Raw genomic sequence first — 26,362 nt, forward strand, 5'->3', positions numbered from 1 at the left:
TATTTTTTCTCCACATCCTTGCCAGCACCTGTTGTTTCCTGTGTTTTTGATTTTAACCATTCTGACTGGTGTGAGGTGATATTTTCACTGTAGTTTTGATTTGCTTTGGATGATGAGCATCTTTTCATGTGTCTGTTGGCCATCTGTATGTCTTCTTTGGAGAACTCTCTGTTCATGTCTTGTGCCCATTTTTTAACTGGATTATTTGGTTTTTGGGTGTTGAGTTTTATAAGTTTTTTATATTTTGGATACTAACCCTTTATCAGATATGTCATTTGCAAATATCTTTGCCCATTCCATGGATTGTCATTTAGTTTTGTTGATTGTTTCCTTTGCTGTGCAGAAGCTTTTTATTTTGCTGTAGTCCCAGTAGTTTATTGTTGCTTTTATTTCCCTTGCCTCAGGGGATTATCTAGAGAAAAGTTACTTCGGCCAATGTCAGAGAAATTATTGCCTGTGCTGTCTTCTAGAATTTTTATGGTTTAAGGTCTCACATTTAGGTCTTTAATGCATTGTGAATTGATTTTTGTGTATGTGTAAGAAAGTGGTCTAGTTTCGTTCTTTGGCATGTGGCTGCCCAGTTTTCCCAACACCATTTATTGAAGAAACTGTCTTTTTCCCATTGGATATTCTTTCCTGCTTTGTTGAAGATTAGTTGACCATATAATGGTGGGCTTATTTCTGGATTTTCTGTTCTATTCCATTGATCTATGCATCTGTTTTTATGCCAGTACCATACTGTTTTAGTTACTACAGCTTTGTAATATAACTTGAAGTTCAGAATTGTGATTCTTCCAGCTTTGCTTTGCTTTTGCTTTGGGTATTTGGGGTGTTGTGTGGTGCCATACAAATTTTAGGATTATTTGTTCTAGCTCTAAAAAATCCTATTGGCATTTTGATAGGGATTGCATTGAATGTATAGACAGCTTTGGGTAGTATAGACATTTTAACATTATCTCTTCTTCCAACCCATGAGCATGAAATGTCTTTCCATTTCTTTGTGTCTTCAATTTCTTTCATCAGTGTTTTACAGTTTTCAGAATATAGGTCTTTCACCTCTTTGGTTAGGTTTATTCCTAGGTATTTTATTATTTTTGGTGCAACTGTAAATGAGATTGCTTTCTTAATTTCTCTTTTACTGCTTCATTATTGGTATAGAGAAATGCAGTGGATTTCTGTACATTGATTTTTGTATCCTGCAACTTTAATGAATTTGTTTATCAGTTCTAGCAGTTTTTCGGTAGAGTCTTTCAGGTTTTCTATGACAGACGACATGAGTATCATGTCATCTGCAAATAGTGGAAGTTTTACTTCTGCCTTACCAGTTTAGGTGCTTTTTATTTCCTTTTGTTGTCTGATTGCTGTGGCTAGTACTGGCTAGGACTTCTAGTACATGTTGAATAAAAGTGATGAGGGTGGACGTCTTGTTCCTGACCCTAGAGGAAAGTCTTTTATTTTTTTCCCATTGAGGATGACATTAGCTGTGGGCTTTTCATCTATGGCCTTTATTATGTTGAGGTATGTTCCCTCTGAACCTATTTTGTTGAGGGTTTCTATCATGAATGGATGTTGTATTTTATCACATGCTTTTTCTGCATCTAATGAAATGATCATGTGGTTTTTACCCTTTCTTAATTGACGTGATGTATCATGTTGATTGATTTGCGATTATTGAACCACCTTTGCAGCCCAGGAATAAATCCCACATGACAGCAGGGAATTTTTGTAATGTATTGTTGGTTTTGGTTTGCTAACATTTTGTTGAGGATTTTTGCATCAATGTTCATCAGAGATATTGACCTTTAGTTCTCCTTTTTTGTGGTGTCTTTATCTGGTTTTGGTATCAGGGTAATGCTGGCCTCATAGAATGAATTTTGAAGCTTTCCTTCCTTTTGTTTTTTTGTTTTGTTTTGTTTTGTTTTGTTTTTGGAATAGTTTGAGAAGAATAGGTATTACTCTTCTTTAAATGTTTGGTAGCATTTGCTTGTGAGGTCATCTGGTCCTGGACTTTTGTTGGGAGTTTTTTGATTACTGATTCAATTTCTTTGCTGGTTATCAGTCTGTTCAAGTTTTCTATTTCTTCCTGTTTCGGTTTTGGTAGTTTTTGTGTTTCTAGGAATTTATCCATTTCTTCTAGAATGTCCAATTTGTTGGCATATAGTTTCTCAAAATATTCTCTCTTTTTTAAAGATTTTATTATTTGAGAGAGAAACATAGAATGAGTTGAAGGAGGAGCAGAGGGGCAAGCAGACTCCCCACTGAGTGCAGAGCCTGACTTGGGGCTCCATCCCAGGACCCTGAGATCATGATCTGAGACCAAGTCAGATGCTTAACCGATTGAGCCACCCAAGCACCCTTCGTAATATTCTCCTATAATTGTTTGTATTTCTGTGGCATTGGTTGTTATTTCTCCGTTCTCATTTGTGATTTTATTTATTTAGGTCCTTTCTCCATTTTTCTTGATAAATCTGGGCTGGTGGTTTATCAATTTTATTGATTTTTTTTTCAAAGAACCAGCCCCCAGTTTCATTGATTTGTTCTGTTTTTTGTTTCTATATCATTTATTTCTGCTTTAATCTTTATTATTTCCTTCCTTCTGCTGGTTTTAGGGTTTGTTTCTTTTTCTTTTTCTAGCTCCTTCAGGTGTAAGGGTGAGGCTGTTTGAGACTTTTCTTGCTTCTTAAGATACGCCTGTATGCTTCCCTCTTAGAACCACTTTTGCTGCATACCGGAGATTTTGAACCATTGTATTTTCATTTTCATTTGCTTCCATGTACATTTTTATGTCTTCTTTAATTTCCTGGCTGATCTATTCATTGTTTACTAGTATGTTCTTTAATCTCCCTGTATTTGTGGCCTTTCCAGAGTTTTTCTTGTGGTTGACTTTAAGTTTCACAGCATTGTGGTCAGAAAAGATGCATGGTTTGACTTCGATCTTCTTGAACTTGTTGAGACTTGTTCTGTGGCCAAATATGTGACCTATTCTGGAGAATGTTCCATGTGCCCTTGAAAAGAATGTGTATTCTGCTGTTTTAGGATGGAATATTGTGAATTTATCTGTTAAATACATCTGGCCCAGTGGTCATTCAAAGCCATTGTTTCCTTAGTGATTTTCTGTTTAGGTGCTGTGTCCATTGATGTAAATGGGGTGTTAAAGTCTCCTACTCTTATTATCAATTAGTTCCTTTATGTTTGTTATTAACTGTTTTATGTATTTGGGTGCTCCTGTGTTGGTTGAATAAATATTTATAATTGTTCTATCTTTTTTTTAAAGATTCTATTATTTATTTGACAGAGAGAAAGATAGCAAGAGCAGGAACACAAACAGGGAGAGTAGGGGAGGGAGAAGCAGGCTTCCCGCTGAGCAGGGAGCCCGACGTGGGGCTTGATCCAAGAACCCTGGGATCATGACCTGAGCCGAAGGCAGATGCTTAACGACCGAGCCACCCAGGCGCCCCTAATTGTTAGATCTTCTTGTTGGATTGTTCCCTATATTATTATGCAGTCTCCTTCTTTGTCTCTTTTAACAACCTTTGTTTTAAGGTCTATTTTTTCTGATATAAGTATTAGTACTCTGGCTTTCCTTTGACATCCATTTGCATGGTAAATGATTCTTCATCCTCTCTTTCAATCTGCAAGTGTCTTGAGGTCTAAAAGTAGTCTCTTGTAGGCAGCATATAGATGTCTCTTGTGTTTTTATCCATTCTGTCACCCCATGTCTTTTGATTGGAGCATTTAGTCCATTTTCATTCAAAGTAATTCTTAACAGGTTTGTATTTATTGCCATTTTATCACTTGTGTTTGGGTTGTTTCTGAAGATTTTCTCTGATTCTTTCTTATCTTTAATTCTTCGCCGGTTTTCTTTTCTTTGGTGATACATTTGAATTTCTTTCTCTTTATTCTTTGCATATTTATTAGTGGTTTTTGATTTGTGGTTACCATTAGGTTTGTATAAAACCTCTTCTGCATATAGCGGTCCATATTAAATTAATGGTCATTTAAGTTTGAACCCATTCTTTACTCTTTTCCTTCCCACGTTTTAGGTATATGGTGTCCTACTTCACATACTTTTATTTTGTAAGTTCCTTTACTGGTTTTTACAGAAATACTCATTTTTAATGCTTTTGTGTTTCCTGCCTTCATACTGTCATTTTTGGTCTTCCATTTCCACTCAAAGAATCCTTTTTAATATTTCTTACAGGGCTAATTTAGTGATCATGAACTCCTTTATTTTTTGTGGGTCTGTGAAGCTCTTTATTCTCCTTCTATTCTGAATGATAGTCTTGCTGGATAGAGCTTTCTTGACTGTAGGTTTTTTCCATTCAGCACTTCGAATATATCATGTCACTCCTTTCTGGCTTGGAAAGTTTCTGCTGAAAAATCTGCAGGTTTCCTTTGTATGTAACCCTCTTCTTTTGTCTTGCTGCTTTTAATATTTTTTTCTTTATCACTGTATTTTGCCATTTTAATTATAATATGTCTTGGTGTGGATATACTTTTGTTGATTTTGTTGGGGGTTCTCTGTTCCTCCTGGGTCTGTGTATCTGTTTCCTTCCCCCAAGAGTAGGGAAGTTTTCAGCTATTATTTCTTCAAATAAATTCTCTGCACTCTTTTCTGTTTTTCTGGGACTCCTGTAATATGAATGTTGTTATGTTTGATGGAGTCACTGAGTTCCCTAAGTCTTTTCTCATTTTGCATAATTATTTTTCCTCTCTTTTGTTCAGTTCAATTACTTTCCATTACTGTCTTCTAAATCATTAATTCATTCCTCTGCTTCTTCCAGCCTGCTATTCATTCCATCAAGCTTATTCTCATTTTGTTTATTGAGCCCTTGATCTCTGCTATATTATTCTTCATCTCTGTGTTAATGATCTTACTGATATTGTCCACTCTCTTCTCATGTCCACTGAGTATCTTTATGCTCATTGCTTTAAATTCCCTGGCTATGGCCTTGTCCTGTTCTTTCATTTGGGACAAATTGTTCTGTCTTTTCATTTTATCTGTCTCTGTGCCTGTTTCTGTGTGTTAGGAATGTCAGCTGTGTGTCCTATGCTTGAGGGTAATGGCCTTATGAAGAAGAGAGGTCCTGTAGTGCTCCGCATTATAGTGTCCTCTGTGCCCTAGGGCCTGGTGCTTCCAAGAGTGTCTCCATTGTGTGCTGTGTGCACTCTGCTGTTGGGTCCTGGCCACTTTATCCTACAGGCCAGTAGTCTGTAGAGGCTGCCTGCCGGTTGTGGGCAGTGTTTGGTCCTTCACGTGAGTGGGGCATGTTTTAATTAGGCGTGCTCTAATTTGTTTGTTAAATGACACCTGTCGGGGCGCCTGGGTGGTTCAGTCGTTAAGCGTCTGCCTTCAGCTCAGGTTGTGATCCCAGGGTCCTGGGATCAAGCCCCACGTCGGGCTCCCTGCTCCGCGGGAGGCTTGCTTCTCCCTCCCCCACTCCCCCTGCTTGTGTTCCCTCTCTCGCTGTGTCTCTCTCTCTGTCAAATAAGATCTTTAAAAAAATTTTTTTAAAAATGACACCTGTCACCACCACCACCAGAACCACAGCCCTGCAAAACTCCCAGGTTGGGAGATGTGGTATGGTCAGGGGTTTGCATCTGCCTTCTGGGGGCAAGGGACCTACTGTGCTGGGTCCGAAGCAAGTGTTACTAGGAAAGGTGGTTTCACCAATGTGTGGGGCGTATGGGGGGAGGGAGCTGGGCTTGCTGTAAGCAAGCTAGGTAGCAAGTGTTGATGTTGCACTGTTCCCACAGGTGGCTCTGTGCTTATGCTGAGCGTCATCGGGAGGGAAGGGAGGGGGGAAACATCAGCCAGCTCTTTTGTTTCCACAGGGGTCTCTTTATGAACACTGCCTCTCTGGGATGTGCTCTGAGATGAGCAGCTAACTTCCCCACTGTGTACCCCAGCTATTTCCATGCTGTATGTCCATGTCCTTTTTGCCATGCCTTCCCTCCAAGATCAGCCCCAGTGCCCTTGAGACTCTTCCATCCACTCCCATTGACCTTTAAAGCTCCAGGCTTTAAGCTCCACTGGTTGCAAGAACTCATGAAATTTGGCCCCTTTCTCTTTCCAAGGCAATTGCTCTGGGAATTCTTTTTCCCCATGTGGTCCCCTATGTGCTAGTCTGTCTCTAACCCTTCTCCGCAGTCACCCCTCCCTCACTAGCACAGTGACCATCATCTGTTTCTCTCCCAACCTGCATCTCCACACCTCCTACCTTACTTTTTTGTGGCCTCTTCTCTACCTTTAGTTGTGGAGTTTGTTCTGCCAGTCTTCAAGTGAATTTTGGGGGTATTTATGATGATCTGATAGATAAAAGTTATCTCCTTCTATTTGTGGGATGAGGCAAGCCTAGGGTCCTCCTACTCCACTGCCACCTTCCCCTTGCTCCCCCTCAAGTGGAAGTCTACTTCATTATTGTAAACACATTTTCTGTTTGTGTTCTTTGCCAGTTACTTTTGTCAATCTATGATAAACTTCCACACATACAGTATATAAAGTCTTTCACTATCATAATTGTTTTAAGTATTTATCCCTAGTCATTTGCTTTTTAATTTTGTTTGCAGTGAGGTTTCTTCCTTTTTCTCCTCTTTTCCCTCTGTTTTTCGGATGTATTAAAGTCTATATATTTGTAGTTAAAGATGTTGATCTTTCCCTTTATAAATTTTCTTTATTTTGGTGTTTGTGCTTAAAAGTCATTTCCCTCCCAGGAATCACAAAAATATCCACCTATAAATTCTTTGTAAATTATTCTCAAATTTGTTTTGGCATGAGTGTGAGGTAGGGATCCATTATTTTAATAGGAATGATTACTATTATTAAAGCTAATCATAAAAGGCTTTTTCAGAGTCCGTAGATATACATAAAAATACCAAAACAATTCAAATGGAAATATATTTGGGAGATTTAAAAAAAAAGGTCTGTGTCTCTTTTATTGAGAAGATTCTACTTTGGCAGAGTTTTAGTTAATTCTAAATAGTTAACGTGCCGTATTTAAATTCGCACATTAAACTTTTTTTGTTATTCACTGAGTTGGCTACTGGAAGTGATAATATTTGGAATTCACCTTAATTTCTATTTCTCTGGATCACAGTCCATTTTGGGAGCAACGTGCCCTCCTAAACAGCGTCTCTTTTCAGGAATCGTGACTTTGTGGATCTTTCCAGTCTTCTGATGTCCCTGTTTTAGCTTCCATGTCTTTAGTTTAGTGAATCATTCACCTAGTCCCAAAACCCTGGTTTTCCAGTAGTCCTACCTATTCTGAAACATAGTTTATGTAGATGACCTCAGGTAAGACATCATGAGATCTCTGATGACTTGGCAAAATCAGATGTATTCAGAAGAAGAGCACTAACCCTCGGTATTTCATGTTTTAGGAAAAGATGAAAGGCAAGAACAAGCTGGTGCCTCGCCTGCTGGGCATCACCAAGGACTCAGTGATGCGTGTGGATGAGAAGACCAAGGAAGTGCTGCAGGAGTGGCCACTTACCACGGTTAAGCGCTGGGCAGCCTCACCCAAAAGCTTCACCCTGGTACGGACTGGCAGTGGGGAGGACCAGCATGGCCTTGGGCAATACTGTGCGGTGGGGGAGAGAATACAAGCCCGATGGGTTTCCCTGGCCTTAGAGAGCAGTGTGCAGATAGTGGGAGTCCACAGAAGGCGGGGACTGGTCCAGTCTTCTATGTTCCTGATGCTGTCCCTAGCATGCCCTAGAAGGAAACTTGCTAATGCTCAGACGCTTATCAAATCCTCCCTCTTCATCTCTGGTTGTTTTAGAAGTTCCTAAGCATTGTGATATCTTGCTCAAGTGTGTTATCCCAGCCCACCTAGAAACAGCATACTATACAGAGGAAATGGCATAGACTTTAGGGTAGTATTCAGAACCAGCTGGTCATCTCCCACTTCTGAGAGAGTTCTCTCTCCTCTCTGAGCCTTCATGTCATTAGCTTTAACATGGGAATCATAAGACCTATTTCACAGAGGTGCTAAGATCAGACAAGATGATGATGATAAAATTCTCAGTGTGAAGTACATGGAAAGTAGGGAGAATGTAGTCATCCCAGGCCTTCAGACCTCTGAATTCTTCCTCCCAACCTTAATAGTTGCTCTTAGCAGATTATAATTGTGTTATTATCTTAACTATAGCCGCATTGACACATAAGAATTGATAGCGTTGCTATTTTGTAGGGCAAGTTGAGCAAGAAGAGAAATCAATGCTGAAAGTTATCCATCTCCTAACACTCCTGAAGTGTACTATTCTCCAGGTCTAGTGAATACTTGAAATTTCAGCTTGTACCTAGGTAAGGTCTCATAATAGGGCATCAGAAAAAAGGTATAAGGAAGGGGTTTTGGAGGGAGTATTTAGTTATCTAGTTTGATCATTGGTGGATAGACTCTTGCCAGTGGGAAGGAATCATCAGGAAATATACCTTCTTCACATACTTTTGTATGTGAAGTCGGTAAGAGCTCTACCTGCATGGCCCTTAAGAAGGGGTGTTCATACTTAGAGAACTGTGTTCTTCTCTTCCATGGTAGGAAGTTGTGGACAACTTGTAAAAGAGAAAAAGCAAATCAATATAAACGTGTTATTTAGAAATACTAGAAGAAACTGAAAGGGTTCAAAGTAGTTGCCTTTGGGGGTAGAAGGGATGGAAAGTAAAGATGGCTAGGGCAGGGGCCTGCTGTGTTTTTTTATGTACCTTTTAGTGCTCTTGGTCTTTGAAAACTAGGTCCAAGTCCCGTTTTGTTGAAAACAAAAAGTTATTTTAAAGATAAACAAGAAATAGTTATGAGTCACAGTAACTACCTCAAGCACAAGAGAGAATGAATATCGATGTTTATTAAAGTTTGTAACATGTCTTATTTCTTTCCACTCTGAGCCTGAATTTAATTTCCAAGTGTTTGGAGATTCTCCTATTGTCTTCCTATTATTCATTTTTAGTTCAGTTCTGTTATGGTTGAAGGATATACTCTGCATAATTTCAAGTCTTAGAATTTTAAGATGTGGTTTATATCACAGGATATGGTCATTCTAGGAGAATGTTTGATGAGTACTTAACAAGGGTGTTAGGGAAATGTCAGTTAGATCCTGTTAGTTGATGTTGTTCCAGTCATCTCTATCTCAACAACAGTTGTGGATTTTTCTGTTTTTCCTTTCAGTTTTTACTGCATGTATTCTGAAGCTGTGTTTGGTGTTTACATATACATTTAAGATCCCTCTGTCATCTTCATGGAGAAGTTGTTTTACCATTTAGTTGTTTTGTTCCTCGTAAATTTGTTTGCTCTGAAATCTTAATCTTAGTAAAGCCACTCATGATTTTTCAAATTAATGTTTGCATGATATATTTTTCTCCATCCTTTTACTTTCAACCTACCTATATTATATTTGAGACAAGTTTCTTACAGAGTACATAAAGTCGGGTTGTGCTTTCTTAAAAATTTACTTGGTCAGTCTCTTTTAATTGGCCTATTTAGACCATTTATATCTTAACCTTGGTATGTTAGGGCTTAAGTCTACCATTTTATAATATTTTTCTGTTTTTTCCCCTCCATTTCTTTTTCCTCTTTTTTTCTGGCCTTCTTTTGGGTTACCTTTTAGAGTTCCATTTTGATTTATTTATAATGTTTTTGAGCATATCTCTTTGCTCAGTATTCTTAGTGATCTAGATATTACCAGATATATAAGAATTTAATTATAACACACAGGTGTGGATGTTTACCACTTCAAGAGAAGCTTAGAAACTTCTATTTAGGACTCTTTACACTCCCCAGTTTTTGAAAATAATTGTTTGAAGAACAATTTATTGAGACTTTTTAAAATTGTATCTAGACATTATGGTTATTTAGGAGACTCTTGCTCTTACATGTACATTGAACACCATGTGAGATGGTATTACAACTTTTGCTGTAACCATAAAATATGATTAAGTAAAACTCATGAGGTGAAGGATAAGTTACTATATTTCCTTCTATTTTTTTATCTATCCCACTGTTGTTTTATTTTTAACCTTCCCAGCCTCCTGTTACCACTTTCTTTGTGTTTGAAGAGCTTCCTTTAGCCATTCTTTATAGGTAGCTCTGCTAAAAATGATTCTCTTAGCTTTCCTTCTTCTGAGTATGTCCTTATTTCCCCTTCATTCATAAAGAATCATTTTGCCAGATATAGGATTAGTCACTGACAGTTCTTTCTTTTAGCACTTGAGAAATGTACCGCTTCTTTCTGGCCTCCATGGTTTCAGATTAGAAATTGTCGTTAAAGTTAGTGCTCATTTGTAGACAGTATGTCACTTTCTAAAGTTCTTGATGTGGATTTCTCAGGATTCATTGTATTTGGATAATGCTCAGCTTCTTGAGTTTGTAGGTGTATGTCTTTAATCTGGGATATTTTCAGCCATTATTTCTTTGAATACTTTTTTTTTTTTTTAAGATGTATTTATTTGAGAGAGCTTGTGAGCGGGTGGGGGGGGGAAGGGCAGGGGGTGAAGGGAAGAGAGAGAATCTCAAACAGACTCCCCACTGAGTACAGAGCCCGGCATAGGGCTAGAGCTCACAAACCCAAGACCATGACCTGAGCTGAAATCAAGAGTTGGACACTTAACTGACTGAGCCACCCAGGTGCTCCTTGAATACTTTTTTTTGTCCCACTTTCTCCCACTGTGGGATTCTGATGATACGAATATTGCATCTTTTATTGTCCCAAAGATCCCTGAAGGTCTGGTTTATGGGTTTTTTGTTTGTTTTTTGTCTTTTGTTGAGTCTGTGTTCTTTCAACTGTTGAGATTGACTAAATTCTGTTAATCTGTTTTCAAGTCTACTGATTTTGTGCTCTGTCATCTTCACACTACTTTATCATGTGAGCTTTTAAAATTTTGGTTGTTACATTTTTCCTTGTTATAGTTGGTGTATGCTTCCTTCTTCTGACTTATTTCTCTGTTGAAACCTATTTGTTTTGGGAGAATTTGTAATTGATGAAACATTTTATGATGGCCGCTTTAAAATCTTTATCAGGTAATTCCAATATCTGATTCATTTCAGTATTGGCATCAATTGATTATCTTTTCTTATTCATATCATAGTTGTTTGGCTCTTGGTATGAGTAGTGACTTTTTAAAATTGTATCTAGACATTATGGTTATTTAGTTAGGAGACTCTTGCTCTTACTTAAATCTTCTGTTTTATCAGACAGTCATCTTGTTTAGATTTAGTGTAGCTTTCTGGTCTCCTTTTGTGGGCTTTTCAGTGCTGTTCTGGATTGTTTTGACACTGCCAGGGTTCTCACTCCAAACTTGATGGTGCTGTTTGTGAAGGCATTCCCTTGACCACCTGCTATTGACCTTTTTGGGATAGGCAGAAGCTACCAGGCCTGTCTTTGTTTATGCCATTGGGTGGAGGTCAGGAAGACATAGGCTTCACGTGACCACTGTTGCAAAAGAACAAGACCACCGGCCTGTCTGGGTTGTGGAGCCAGGGCTGGGATGGCCTGGGCTTTCATTGCTCTGCAGGTACTGGTGGTGAGCACCAGTCCAGGTTGTGGAGGTGGTTTGAGGCTCCGAGATAGATCTCCATTGGGCTTCTCCTCTCCTGGTCCTTTGGCAAAAAAGGACAGGCTTTTGAAATCCTGCCTTTTGGAGATTCTGGGTCTCAGGCACCCACCTGGGAGTAATCGGATATAAAGGAAAACCCAAGAATTCACCAGAGTGTGTTTTCTCAAGTACTGTGCTCCATAGTCAATCTACCTTTCCAGCTTTCAGAGCCCTTTTACTAAATTTTAGGGTATTCAATTGTGTTTAAAGGGGAAGAGAAGGGAAAAGTGAGTCTATGCCGTTTTGTTCCAGGACTAGGCCTCTTTACCTTTAAAATTGTAGATACGTGATGTAGTTATATTTCTTCTAATGCTGTTTTTTCAGGATTTTGGGGAGTATCAGGAAAGCTACTATTCAGTCCAAACCACTGAAGGAGAGCAGATATCCCAGCTGATTGCAGGCTACATTGACATCATCCTCAAAAAGGTATTTCATACTGACGCAAATTGGAAAAGCTGCCTTTTTTAAAACACTGACTTAGATGATGCTGCTACCTGGAAAAAAAACAACAACAACAACACAAAACCACCATAATTTGAAGTACTTGATTCACTAATTTAATCTTAACATTAAGATTGCTTGAGTGTGCAGTCTTTAACCTCAAGATCCTACAAGAATTTCATTTTAGCTGCAGTTCATATTTATATTATTCCTGCCAGGTAATGAGCAATAGTGCTTCACTTAGCTAATGAATGAGACTAGCTAACCATTCCTCTGTAGATAGTTCTCTCTAGATAGTTCTGTTATGCTTTCCAACCTCTTTAGAAACCTAGGTTGAGGGTCTGAAAACGCTCCATATTTTTCATGAATTTTTTTTAAAGTAGGCTCCATGCCCAGTGTGGAGCCTACTCTGGGGCCTAAACTCATGACCCCAAGACCAAGACCTGAGCTGAGATCAAGAGTCACATGGTCAGCTGACTGAGCCACCCAGGTGTTCCTCATGAATTTTTACCAAATTACCAAATTTCATGAAGTTTTACCAAATTCCTACCAAATTTAGTGTGGTTATATACCATAGTGGTATACAGCCTGCCAAAGACTTCAAGATACAGCCCACTGAAATAACCAAGTTCAACTAGAACATCAGTATCTGTGTCTTGATTTTAACTGTATGAAATTCAGTCGATGCAGTAATAAACACAGAAGGCATATTTCCATATTGTGTTAAACCATGTATTTATTTTATACTGTTACTTTTGTTTTTGTTCACCCATCACCTACTCCAATACAAAGAATTTTGAGTAAACCTCAACATTTTTGCTTCTGTAGCTCCTTTTAAAAGGTATCTTAACAGGTTCTTGCATCAAGACCTGCTGAGTTTCCTTTTTGTTTCGTTTTACCTCAGAAACAAAGTAAAGACAGATTTGGATTAGAGGGGGATGAGGAGTCGACTATGCTGGAAGAGTCCGTTTCCCCGAAAAAGTAAGTATTTTTAAGAGCCCCGGAGAACCCGCCTTCTCACTAAATGGGCAGGTTTCCTTGTGCCTACTCTGGGGTCTGTTGCCCTGAAGTCCGTCAGAAGGGGAGACAGCAGTGCATTATATAAATGAGTCTTGCTTCTCGAAAGATGATTTCCAGACCATCATTATCAGGGTTGAGTGTATTCTTGTGGGGGTAAGAGGCTGTGGATTTCAGGGAGACACAGAACAAAATGTAACTCCATCTTTAGACACACTGAGTATTCATGAATCCTGTTCTGCAGTTGCTCATTTAAATTTCCTAATGTGTGTCATTTTCATCAAAGGCTGGAGAGTGGGTTTCTGTTCAATTCTGTGACAGTGGAGGAGTTATTGTTTATAGAACATGTGTCATGAGGCAGTAGAGGGAAGTGGTTAAAACATGGACTCCAGATCCAGACTTGCTGGGTTCAGATCTCGAGTCTGTCTCTTTTTATTTATTTATTTATTTTAAGAGAGTGGGGGGTGGGGGGAGTTGCAGAAGAAAAGGGAGAGAATCTCAAGCAAGCTCCACACCCAGCGCAGAACCCGACGGCGGGGCTCGTTCTCACAACCCTGAGATCATGACCTGAGCTGAAATCAAGAGCCAGATGCTTAACCGACTGAACCACCCAGGCACCCCTTGGGTCTCTTTTTTAGTGTGTGGCCTTGGAGTTATTGCACATTTCCTCTGCCCCTTCATCTCAACTATAAAATGAGAATAATGATAGTACCACCTATATGCTTTATTTTGATGATTGAATTTTTAATAAAGCACATAAAGCAATGCCTGGCACATCATAAATATTTACTGTTCTTAACATTTTCATCATCATTTTCAATTCAGAACAGTCTCAAATTAACCCCATTTTATAGGTAAGGAAACTGAGATTTTAAAATTTTTAAATTAACATCTAATAGGTGGTACTTTGGAAAAATCTGAGCAGCTGCTTCCCTTATGTTATGTAGAACATTGTGATAATAAGTTTCTTGCCTACATTTGACTGTGTATGTCTAGCATGCTGTCTCATTTCACCCCAATAACAACCCCCGATGTAAGGGGTAGACCAGATGTTACCGCCTGTTCGTGACTGAGGAAACCAAAGCTCTGAAAGTCACTTCAGATGCACACATGAGGCAGAGCCAGGAGTCAGTTCATATCTTGTGATGTTTCTTATAGTACACTGCCAGAAAGTTCTAGCAGATTCAAGCGTATTGAACTTGCTAAGTCATAGTAATTGCTTCTGGAACATTTCCATACTCTATCACTTTGTCCTGATTTGCTTCATAATCACCTTGAAGGTGCTTTTCCATTTGTCCCCTATTTTAGTACACAATTTGGAACCAAACCTGATGGTGTGATGCGTTTCACGTGCGTGGTACCCTCTTGAAGAGCACCTTAAGTCCTTGGAATAATTAATGACCATTAGCTGGAAATCAGTAAGCTAGTGCTTTCTGGCAGGGGTGAATTGTTCCCCTCAGAGGACTCGGCTGCACTTGTCCTTCTAAGAGCAGTTGAATAAGTGTCTGAGCCCAGAGCACTGAAGCTCTTTACTGCCTTTTACCACTGAAGCCCCTGCCCCTTCCCACTGCCTGGGGCATCATGGTGGGGTCTGATCAAGGCAAGCAGGAAGAATGGTCCAGGTTGGTTCCCATCACAAGACCTGCCACTTCTCCCTGCTTTAGACATCGGCTGAGATCACAGGATGCAGCTGACTTCCTCCTGGAGCCCCCACATCCACCCTTCCTAGTGCCAACCCCTCACAGACATTATTACTGTTCCTCCGTAGATGCCCGCTGTCTGGTATCCTGGCATGGCTCATGAGCTTTGCCCTGGGCAGTAGGGAATGATCTGTGGTGGTTGGAGAACCCTGGGACAGAGGCCTGGTCCCTTAATGCAGCTGCTCACCAAATCTACACACACACACACACACACACACACCCTACACCTGTCTCTCTCCACACACACACACACCCCCCTACACCTGTCTCTCTGCACACACACACACACCCCCCTACACCTGTCTCTCTACACACACACACACACACACACACACACACACACACACACACCCCCACACCCACACCCCTACACCTGTCTCTCTCCCCCAGACTCTCCCTGTATGGGGTCTGTCCTCTGGGCTCCTGCCAGATAGTCCACCTTCATATGCTCAAAGTCCTTACCACTCATTCTAAGAATATATCAGAAGTAAAAATTTGATATTTTTTTTTACTAGATGTCCTAGGAATCTTCCTAGGTTTTTTTTTTTTTTTAATCATCTGGAGGAGGTGCCAAAGTCTGTCCAATCACCAAGGCTCCAGAGGTGTTTAAGTGCCCTCTGTGGTCAGTGGCCTTGGACCTGGGGGAAGAGAGCTAAGCTGTGGGAGATTCTCTTTTAGTTCCTTTCTACACTTCTCCTTTCAGTCCAAGGCTAAATGACCTCTGTCCCCACTGCCTAGAATAGAACCTGGCCCACAGTAGATATTTGTTGAATGAATGCTATTTCAGGTGGAATTTACCAGCTAATAGATCAATGTTTCCAAAACTTTTACTTACACCTGGAACATCATTGTTACAGAAACATAACAATGGTGGTGATGGGGGCGGGGGGGTGTCCTTAAGCAAAGCTAATTGTGTAATATCATGAACCAACTGGGAATGGTTATTTATCTTAATAACTATAAAAAGATTCATCTCGGGGCACCTGGGTGGCTCAGTCGTTAAGCGTCTGCCTTCGGCCCAGATCATGGTCCCAGGGTCCTGGGATCGAGCCCCGCATCGGGCTCCCCGCTCCACAGGAAGCCTGCTTCTCCCTCTCCCACTCTACCTGCTTGTGTTCCCTCTCTCGCTGTGTCTCTCTCTGTCAAATAAATAAAATCTTAAAAAAAAAAAAGATTCATCTCAGGGTTCTTCTGAGTATTTTAGTGCTACTTCATTCACTGTTCTGTTTATGCCTCTTTTGAATTGGCCTCCACAGCATAACGCAGCAAACAACTGTAACACCTGTGGTATCTTATCATTACACTGTATGTGAGTGGCCACCCCGCAGTGACCAACCCCTGTCCCCTGCAGGTCTACCATCTTGCAGCAGCAGTTCAATCGGACTGGGAAGGTGGAGCACGGCTCTGTGGCACTGCCCGCCGTGATGCGCTCAGGCTCCAGCGGGCCCGAGACCTTCAACGTGGGCAGCATGCCCTCACCACAGCAGCAGGTCATGGTTGGGCAGATGCACCGAGGGCACATGCCCCCGCTGGTGAGGCTTCCCCCACACTGGCCTTGGGTGTCAGTATGCTGCTGCTGATGTGCAGGGAGAGACACCAGCCCTGGGGAGAGCTTGTGTGCATCATCACATTCTCACCCGTTCCCATCTGAGCCACGGCTCTTCAGCTGCATGGTCCCAGTGCCTGGCTCCCCAGTGCTCTCTTTAAATGGGGTGTCTTGTGACTCCCTGTGTAGGATCACAGGTGTCCTCAGGGGCTGGAGAGCAACCGTGACCTCTCCACGTGACTGGTGATACAGAGTGTAGAGCCCTGCTTCCCTGTCTTAATAGCATCAAGCTGCTAATTAGCCCAGGATACCCCTCGGCGGGTCTTAGAAATAGACCCTGTTCTATAGTGATTCACACTTTCCCCTGAGCAGATCGTTTCTTCTTCCCACCGCTGGTCTGCCTGCTCAGGAATCATGTGCTGCTTGGGAAGAACTTTATAAAAGCTGAAAAGCCTCAAAGCTCAGAAGTAATTTGACTCTGAAGAAGCATGTTGACTGTAGGTTTAGGTGGAATCCTTTCGTACTTACTAAGCACACTTCTGGGGTGTAATACGTTTCCTATGCATGAGATCTTTTGTTCTCAGTACTCAAAGAGTAAAGTAGCCTCCCTGCAAGGACTCTTTCTGAGTCTTCTTGTCAGCTAATTAAGCTCTCCACACTCTCCTGATCGTAACCTCTCTATTGCATACATGCATATTGAGCATTCTATTAATAACAATCTCTACTCCCAGCCCCCTGCTTGAAATGGGAGGTGCTTGGGGTTGTTGAGACACACCATGGGCCACTCTGTTTTGAGCCTGGAGTTTCATGTAGAGGGTGGTGTCAGTCCCAGGAGAGAGGTTATAACTGCCTTGTGGTCATCTGCCTTTGCAGACCTCGGCCCAGCAGGCCCTCATGGGGACCATCAACACAAGCATGCACGCTGTCCAGCAGGCCCAGGACGACCTCAGCGAGCTGGATTCACTGCCACCCCTCGGCCAGGATATGGTAAATATCGTTCATGGTTGTCATTCAGCGTGTCTGCCTGGCACAGAGCAGGGCTTTGCATTCTGTCTGCATTCAGCTGGGTGAATCTTTGTGAAGTGGAAACTCATGGGTATTTTCCCCCCAATGTATTACGTCTTTGTAGGAGGGGGTACCCACAGGAAGAGAATCATGGGGTGCTACTGGGTATTGGCAATACCTCTCAAGGGCCAAGAACTTGGACGCTGGAGTCACATGATCTGGGTTCCAAGCTAGTGTCTGTGTGAATCCGGGCAACTTACTGTCTCTAAGCTTCCACTTTGTCATGCATGCACGGGGTCCTTAGGAAGACATGGTAATCCAGTTGTGTGCAGAGTTCTTAGCACACTACCTAACGCATAGTGAGAGCTCAACAAGTATTAGCTGTTATTATCAGTGCTTCTCAAACGTTAGCATGCATCAGTCACCTGGAAGGCTTGTTAAAACAGATTGCTGGGCTCCATCCCCTTTTTTCTGACTCAGTAGGTCTGGGGTAGGGCCTGAGATTTTGCATTTGCAACAAGTCCTCGGGTGCTCTGCTGCTATCTCGAGACCATGCTTTGAGAACCACTGCATTACTGTTCAGCTCTTCAGCAGGGCAGGGTAATTAGCTGCCTTTCTATAACTGTGGCTGCATGAGATTCCTGCTCAGACTGTGGCCCATGGGCCAGCAGCATTGGCAATGTATAAGATCTCTTGAGAGGTGTGGAATTTTAGGCCGTACCCCAGCCTTCTGAATCAGAATCTATTTGGTGTGCATATTAAAGTTGGTGAAGCACAGGCTGGCACTGTCGTTCTCAGCCCTGCTTTGCATGTGAGAATTACCTGTGGAGCTTAAAGAACCAAGCCTGAGGCCCAGCTCAGGCCAAATAAATCCCTGTCATTGAGGGTGGGGCCTGCTTGTTTCATCTCCCCAGATGGTTCTAATGGGCAATCAGGACTGAAAACCACTCCATTAGGATTGACAGGGCCATCCCAGGCTAGGGCCAAGATGCAATGTGTAGCCTCATCTTGCCCCACCAGGATAACTGTCCTCCAAGACCTCCCTGAATGCTGATTTTCATTGGCGTGCTTGCCCACCTGCAGCTGCTGCTATACTCAGTGCTTTGTATCCCAAGTACCTGAAATCATTAAACATTCTTCATGGGGGAGCTTCAGAGTGAAAATACAGAAGGCAGACACCCTCCCATATCCAGCACTACTGTGAGATGGTTTTAACATATTTGGACTTAACAGTCCTGCTTCACCAATTTTTAAAGTTTTGGTATACAAAAAATATTATTAGTGCTAGACACATCCTAAATCTCAATGAATATTTTGGGGATGTTTTGGGAAGCAAATCAGCATTGTCTATTACCACAGGGGCATCATTATGAATGTCAGTGATCACTTATTGGCTAAGTCCAGAAATGCCAGGGAATAGAGAATTTGCTATTTATAGGGTCCAGTGACCATAAAGTATAAGATCTCGAAAGGTTTTTAAAGACCATTGAATTCCTACAGTAGAAGAAATGTAAGGCACAGGACCTAGAGGCAATTTGCTCGAGGTCATGTCACTTGTCAGTGGTAGAGCTGGATCTAGAACAGAGGTCTTGACCCAACCCCCCCAGTCCTTCCCAGAAAGGTGCCACATCTACACCACATTCATGTTAACAGAAAACAGTCTTTATGCCGACAGAGAACACTCGTGAGCCGCAATACCCTAATTCTAACCTCTCCAAAAAACAAGGTGGAAATTAGCAACAGTTGTTGGTGCTGGTGTGCAGTATTATTGAGAAATCAATTCTCATTTTTTATTAAATCTACCTAAATAAAGCCATGTAGAACTTTTCTTAAGATCCTAAAAGCTCAAGAAAAAACTATGGAGGAAGCATGGAGGACTTACATGCCATTTAGCACCAGTGAATGAGCCAGGGGCCTGTTAATGACTTTACTTAAGATGACTTGAGGGCTTCGTTGGTGCTGGCCCAGGAACAAGAGTACAGACAAAATGCTGGTCTCATTTTATGGCACAATGTCTCTGGTGTCCCAGGCAGTCCCATGCACTGACTGTGTTGTGCCCTTGTCTGGTTTTGCAGGCGTCACGGGTGTGGGTTCAGAATAAAGTCGACGAGTCCAAACACGAAATCCACTCTCAGGTCGATGCGATCACAGCTGGAACAGCTTCAGTAGTTAACCTCACTGCTGGTGAGTCTCTGAGGGCCTTGTGCGCTGTTGTGGTTTTGCTTTAGAAACGATTCCTATTCTTTGATTGAAACAACAGATTTTCATGGGAGGAGAGGCTAGTCTATTTTTAGGCACTCTGAGTGCTCCAGGCACTTTTTCACACCGACCCAGGAGAACGGTGGGGAACATCTCATTCCTTTCCGTCGATATCATGCATCCTTCAGCAGGCCCTTACGTAGCTCTGCTCATTGTTCACCGGTCTGCTGGACGAACTTCGAAGTGTATGGGAGCTGGTTTCTCCCTTCTGGGAGCTTATAGTCTCAAATGGGTTTTGGAGGAATAGATCCATCACGCGGGCCCCCGTCCGTCTTGTCCCACAGTCCTCTCATGGCCCAGCAGGACGCCTACATTGCGCTGTCAGGTGAGAGCCCACAAATGTCTCGGCTTCTCTGTGCAGCATTTCAGTGCCTCAGCTGCTGACAGGGGCCTAACGGAAAGGGCCATGGGATGCCAAGACTTCCTTTGGAACTGTATAGGGGTTCATGCTCAGTATTTCAGCGTAGGAGGCCTCGGGGCAAAAGGACTCGGGAGAAGCAGCACCTTGGAGACAGGGAGCCCGGTGTCACCCTGTGCGCGTGCAGCTTTGTGTTCGACCTGCAGAGTGATGGCTGATGCCATCACCCATCTGGGCTCTCCTAACCCTTCACCACCCTCCTGTGACGGTGACGGCCCTTCTCTGTCCCAGGTGACCCTGCAGACACCGACTACACAGCAGTGGGATGTGCAATCACCACCATTTCTTCCAACCTGACGGAGATGTCCAAGGGCGTGAAGCTCTTGGCGGCTCTGATGGACGATGAGGTGGGCAGTGGGGAGGACTTGCTCAGAGCTGCAAGGACCCTCGCGGGGGCAGTGTCGGACTTGCTGAAAGCTGTGCAGCCTACTTCTGGAGAGGTGAGCTCTTGGGGCACGCGGTCACTCAGGTTCTGATGAGGCAGGTGCAGCCTTGAGTACTACAGGGCTCCTGCTCTGAAGCTGTTCCTTCCATCCTGATGGGGCATGTTACCATACCGTGGGGTTTGGAGTTGGTGAACTGGGTACAGAATCTATGGTTCAACTTTTGGGACTGGTTGTGCTGTTAGTAGGAAACCTCCCTGTCCCCTCACCCCAGGGTACTTGATTCGATTCAACCTCAGAAACACACACAGTCAATACACATTTGAAGGGGATATAAGTTTGTGCCCTAATTTCCATAAAGTGCATATCACCTTCCTACCAGCTGAGCAAGACTCACTGATTGAACGTTTCCAGTCGATCCACCTGTGACTGGTTCGTGAGACATCAGGCATTTCCTTGCACAGATTTTGCCAGGGTATTTAAGTCTCCCATCTAGCAGATAGACTCTCATCTAGGTGTAGGAGGAGGCCAGTCCCTTAGGATTCCTTCTGCTGCCCTGCTGTCTGATGACACTGTGGAGGAAATGCATTTTCTTTCCAACCAACGTGTGTTTTTCTAGCCTCGACAGACAGTTTTGACTGCTGCTGGAAGCATTGGACAAGCCAGTGGGGATCTTCTGAGGCAGATCGGAGAGAATGAGACTGATGAGCGATTCCAGGTAAGATATTTGCCGCCCCTAATTTTGAAAAGGGGTCTAAGTGATGGTCTAGACCCAAACAGGGAGAAAGTATGAAAAACCAAGTCTTCACTGGGTTGTCAAGAATAAAAATGAGGTGGATTTTCTTGGGGTGGGGGAGGGCTTTGTTAATTTTTTTTTTTTAATTTTCAACTAAAAAACTCACTTTCCTTCATATCATGCATCATTCTTGTAAAGCGCTTATTTAGCTATGCTCACTGGACAATATGCTGGACATTCATTAAACGCAGAAGCGGAGGAAATAATGCCATGAACTCCCTGTGTCTACCATCCAGTCTCTATAATTATCGACTCATGGGCAGTCTTGTTTTGTCTTCTGGGGGCGGTTTTTAACTGCATTATTCTGGAGTCCGCATAAAGGAGGAAACGTGTGCTCCCGTACACTGCACTCACAGACAGCATAGGCTCTCCTTTGTACTCAGAGGTGGGTCTGTTGTCTGTGTCATATCCAAAATCAGCGTGGTAGGGACTTTTTTTCTTTCTGTTACCCTCCTTGTTCAGTACCAAGGATATGTGCTGTTTGTCCTCTGCTCACAGTTGTAGCCCCTGCTTTCAGCTGGTTTGATGTGCTGCCAGCTCAAATAGGAGCTCCGCTTGTCTGCCTCCGTTCCCAGCTGCCACAGATGAGGGGAGCTCCAGGCTACACTGAGCTTGTCTTCTCACATCCTTGTGGGCAGATGCCCTTCATGCCTTTCTCCTTCTCATAAGACCTAATTTTAAGTAGTATATAACTACATTCTAATTCAACTTACCGTTCAAGGCCAGGTTCTCTGGAAGATGCCCTTTTCCAGATCCTATGTCAGGCTGACCAGTGGGGAATTCTGTAGCATTCAGAATAAAAAGATCATTCAACTTTGCTGTAGAATTCAAGTTTCTTTCTTCATGAGTAGCAGTTTTGTATGCTGTTTTCTCTGGAACTACCAAACTCCATCTACACAAGATGCGTCAGTTACGCTATAACATGGTCGTACATGTTGTGATACACGGAAATTGCATCCATAGATGAGTTTTGTTTCTCCTCTAATTACCACACACGTGTGGTGCTGGAGCCAGAGGACTCCTTCGTGTCCTGTAATGCATTAAGACTGTCAGTGCTTGAACGTTCGTGTCATGATGGAGGGTGAGCCCCATGATGGGGGGAGCGGGGCGGGTGGTGGTGGGTAGCAATATTCCTGGAAACTATTTCTATGCTGGGATGGCCGGTAATAATTTCATTTCAAAGAGAATTGACGGCAGACCACATAACCATATCCCACTAAATTCTAGCTAACTGTGACCCTATCCTGACTTCCCCTGAGCCAGATCCCCAAACTGCCCTTGTATTGGCTCTTGCTTTTTGTATTAGAGCAGGTAACTCTTTGTAGGCAGGCACCTGCTTAGGAATTGGGTAAATATGACAGTCAGCTGTTGGTTTACTAGGCTTCATTAACATGAAGTGGTCAACTGACTTTCCTCAAAAATATGACCCCTTTCCCCAGAGTGTTTCGAACGGTGGAGAAGAAAGTCACAGGTCTTCCTGAAGACTCTGCATGCACCTTGGCTTGCTGAAGACGTTTTCTTTTCTTTCTCTCTTTGACAGACCGTTATCATCACATAAAAATGCAACCTCTGCTTCCTGTTGTTTGTATTCAGACATGCTAGGAAAGCAGGCTCAGGTTCGCGGTAGGGTCCTGAAGAGGCTTCCGTGTCAGGGAAAGAAAGGCCTGACTTGAATGCTTTCCATTTCTTTAAGATCTCTGGGCAAACGTCAGTGCGGTAAGGTGATCCTGCAACCCCCTCCAGTTATGAGTAGACCCTGGCTTACTGACATTGGATTTCTTATGCTCTATTTTTCTGATTCTTGAGATCTTATCTCAGAGTTTTTCCTGGGTTCTCAGTGTACTGCATGTTCCCAGAGTTAACAAAGATTTATTTTACATGGGCTACATAATAGTGGTCTTGTTGAAAGGTTTGACAAAGGCCTTGTCAGCAACTGTGGCTATAGCATCACGTTCTTTTTCCAACTGTATTTCTTTTGGACAAAATTAATAGGAGGAATAGGATTTCTTTAAATGAGTCTAACAAAGCCCTTTAGAACAATCATGAGTCTACATGACCAAATCTTAGTCCCTCTGTGAAAAGACAAATCCATATCAAGTGAAAGAATACTGTGACCCACTTTGGAAAGATATTTTTAAAAATCTTGTAAATAATTTGTGACATTCAAGTTGAGTGTTTGCTGAGCATCGAGATAGGTGTTCAAGAACTGTAACTTCAGGGGCGCCTGGGTGGCTCAGTCCTTAAGCGTCTGCCTTCGGCTCGGGTCACGATCCCAGGGTCCTGGGATCGAGCCCCCACATCGGGCTCCCTGCTCGGAGAGAAGCCTGCTTCTCCCTCTCCCACTCCCCCTGCTTGTGTTCCCTCTCTCACTGTGTCTCTCTCTGTCAAATAAATAAATAAAATCTTAAAAAAAAAAACAAAACTGTAACTTCACAGGCTGTGTTGGGAGCAATTTCTAAAAGTTACGTGGCATACAAGTGCCATTCAGATCCTAAAGGCATCTTCAACGTTTGGAACCTCAGACTTTGCTTTTTCCTTGGACATCTAATAAACATCAGAGACCTAAAAGAAAGACTGGACTAAACTGTTCCTTTAAGACTGCTTGGTTTTTGTCTATTTTACAATTGGCTTATGTGGTAGGTTTATGGGTTTCTGATTTGCCTGGATAGCATATAGTTTCTGCTCTGTGTAACACTGTGCAGGCTGAACACTCTCTCCAATATATCATCTCATAAAATGTCTTCTTGTAAAGACTCTGTGGGTGCCCTTTGCATTCAGAATCAAAAGTGCTTTTCATTATCTGATGAATTAATAAAGACTTCTGACCACATTTCCTCTGGGAGAAGGCCTTGACATGTTTGTTCAAAATAAAAATGGCTCATATGTTTGGGATGTGTTTGGGAAGGCATTTCCAAACCAAATAAACTACCTTCAATACCAAAAGCAAAGAAACAAATTAAATGTTAACAGTGGTTATTCTTCAGGTCACACAGACGGGTGACAAATCTGGTGGACTAAATCAAAGGATTCTCCATCCTGCAGACAGAATGCCTTTTTGTTGAGTCAAAGCATAAACTGATCTATAAAGGCTCAGAGCTCCTTGCATCTTCAGTGAGATTGTAGCACGTAGCTAGTTTATTTATGTAGGCTCCCTTTCCACTTCTCGTAATAATTTAATCCCTATCCAGAAGACTACAGAACACTGAAAATAACTTATCTTCAGAGCATTCCTTGGCTCTTGAGCTATAGGTATTGTCTGTGCATGACCAACATTGCCCTCTGGAGGCAGAGATGTGGCCTGAATTTCTGATGGCACCTTGGATCCTTGTGCAAAACGGAAATCCAAATGATAAATTTTCAAGTGACAGTGAGACATGATGACTTGGAGGCCATGAATTCTATCCTTCCTACAGCATGTTGTATTTATGGCATCTGGATACATTTCCAGCTTTTCTTGAGCTACTGCATCGACCACATATTCAAGAGACTTAATCGAGACTCGGGGTTAGAGAAGTACATGAATGTGAATCAGTGGTTAAAATAAAAACCCTCCCCTGAAATTACCCTATTTTAGATTTAAACCTTATGCTACTTAATGTATAGGAGACTATGTCATGAGGACACGAGTCTCTTTAATTACGTTTAAGGATGAGTTGACATTTCAGAAAAATAAGTGGAAAGAATATGCTTATGAAGGACTGGAAAGAAAAAGTTCAAATGGAATTTTAATAAAGTGTTTAAGTGGACACCATGTTTTATTTCTAGGCTGTAAAGGGTGATTAAAAAAAATAAATGCCCATTTTTTTATTCCCCATCTTAGGATGTTTTAATGAGTTTGGCCAAAGCTGTGGCCAATGCTGCTGCCATGTTGGTATTAAAGGCGAAGAATGTTGCCCAAGTAGCTGAAGACACAGTGCTACAGAACAGGGTGATTGCTGCAGCCACCCAGTGTGCCCTCTCTACCTCCCAGCTTGTGGCGTGTGCCAAGGTAAGCCAGCTGGTACTGCAGGCCCTTTCCTCCAAGCATCTCATGCTCTGGTCTGCCTCCAGTCACTGGGGGAGACCAGAGGCAGAATTTGTTAAAATTGTCTATGCTTTGGAGCTTGCATCAGGTGTTGTCTTTAAGATGACAGGATAGGATTTTGGCATTAACCGCCCCATTGTGCTTTTATCATTTTTTCGTTGCCCAAGCCCTCAGGCAGGGGTCCTTGTCTGCGTCTAATGGCCATTTCTGCTTGCAGATCGCCGTGTCTCTCCTTTGGGCTTCTCAGTGTGTCTTATTTACACCTGCACACAAAGAGTTCTTGCGTTGTACAGAAATGTAGTAGAGCATCATGAACGGGTTCATAGATTACCCGCCGATTTGGGGTGCCCCTCCTGCACTGCGAAGTGTTAGAGTGAGGGTAATCAGGATTAAGTTCACTGTTGCCCATTACGATGTGCACACTCTGGGTGTCAGACTTTACCTTGTTGAGCACATCATCCCCAGTTTGCCAAAGGGGAACTGAGGCCCCTAAATGTTCGTAAGTAGCCTGAGGCCACAGAAGTCCTCCGTGGCAGGACCAGGATAAGCCCAAGCCTGTCGGATTTCCTTTTACCCTTTTCTCACCGTGTGTTCATGCATCAGAAGATGGGAGGTGTCCGTTTTCTCAACTTGATGACATAACATCTTCTATCTGTGACCAGCTTAGCCTGGCATTTCCTATCCTGTGGTGGGATTTGCACTGTCAGAAGGAGGAGTCCTGATGGTATCGCTCCTGCTTTCCTTGTGCACCCTCCAAGTACCCACAGTTAACTGACAGAATCCCCCCGTTCTTTAAAGTACCAAGAGGTACAGAGTTCCAGATGTCTCTGGAAAAGAAATACAATTCTCTTAGATAGTCTTGTTATCCTAGCTCAGGGGACTCAAGTTAGACGTTCCTAAAAGGAAGAGGCGTGACATAAATACCAAAAATTTCTCTCTAGGGAAGTGGTCAGTAGAATAGTTACGTATCACTGAAGAAGATAAAAATTAATGGGCATCAAAAGTCACAGAGGTAGAGTGAAATCATCAAGTATGAGAAACTTCAGTGATGGTTGAGTGTAATCCCTGGTCCTCTAAGTAAGGAACCGAGGTGCAGAGCAGGAAGGAACATGGTGGAAATGCTAGGGCACAGTGGGGACCGAGAATTGACCCTCAGTGCCCGAGACCCGCTCGTTTCTTACTTTAG

General features: G+C 42.5%; 1 protein-coding gene across 12 annotated transcripts in view; it reads left to right on the forward strand.

Annotated features, from left to right (window-relative positions):
- Nucleotides 1–26,362, forward strand: part of TLN2 (talin 2) — a 435,837-nt gene that overhangs the window by 263,436 nt on the left and 146,039 nt on the right. For all 12 annotated transcript variants that reach the window (XM_073877134.1, XM_073877137.1, XM_073877133.1 and 9 more), the window contains 9 exons: nucleotides 7,381–7,536; nucleotides 11,912–12,013; nucleotides 12,933–13,009; nucleotides 16,097–16,277; nucleotides 17,165–17,278; nucleotides 19,372–19,480; nucleotides 20,205–20,413; nucleotides 20,976–21,074; nucleotides 24,973–25,140. In XM_073877134.1, the coding sequence (XP_073733235.1) occupies nucleotides 7,381–7,536; nucleotides 11,912–12,013; nucleotides 12,933–13,009; nucleotides 16,097–16,277; nucleotides 17,165–17,278; nucleotides 19,372–19,480; nucleotides 20,205–20,413; nucleotides 20,976–21,074; nucleotides 24,973–25,140 (1,215 nt within the window). The remainder of the gene's footprint in view (nucleotides 1–7,380; nucleotides 7,537–11,911; nucleotides 12,014–12,932; nucleotides 13,010–16,096; nucleotides 16,278–17,164; nucleotides 17,279–19,371; nucleotides 19,481–20,204; nucleotides 20,414–20,975; nucleotides 21,075–24,972; nucleotides 25,141–26,362) is intronic.

Source organism: Callorhinus ursinus, unplaced genomic scaffold (assembly GCF_003265705.2).
Source record: "Callorhinus ursinus isolate GAN/ISIS: 27379988/994484 unplaced genomic scaffold, GSC_fseal_2.0 scaffold25, whole genome shotgun sequence".
NCBI lineage: Eukaryota > Metazoa > Chordata > Mammalia > Carnivora > Otariidae > Callorhinus > Callorhinus ursinus.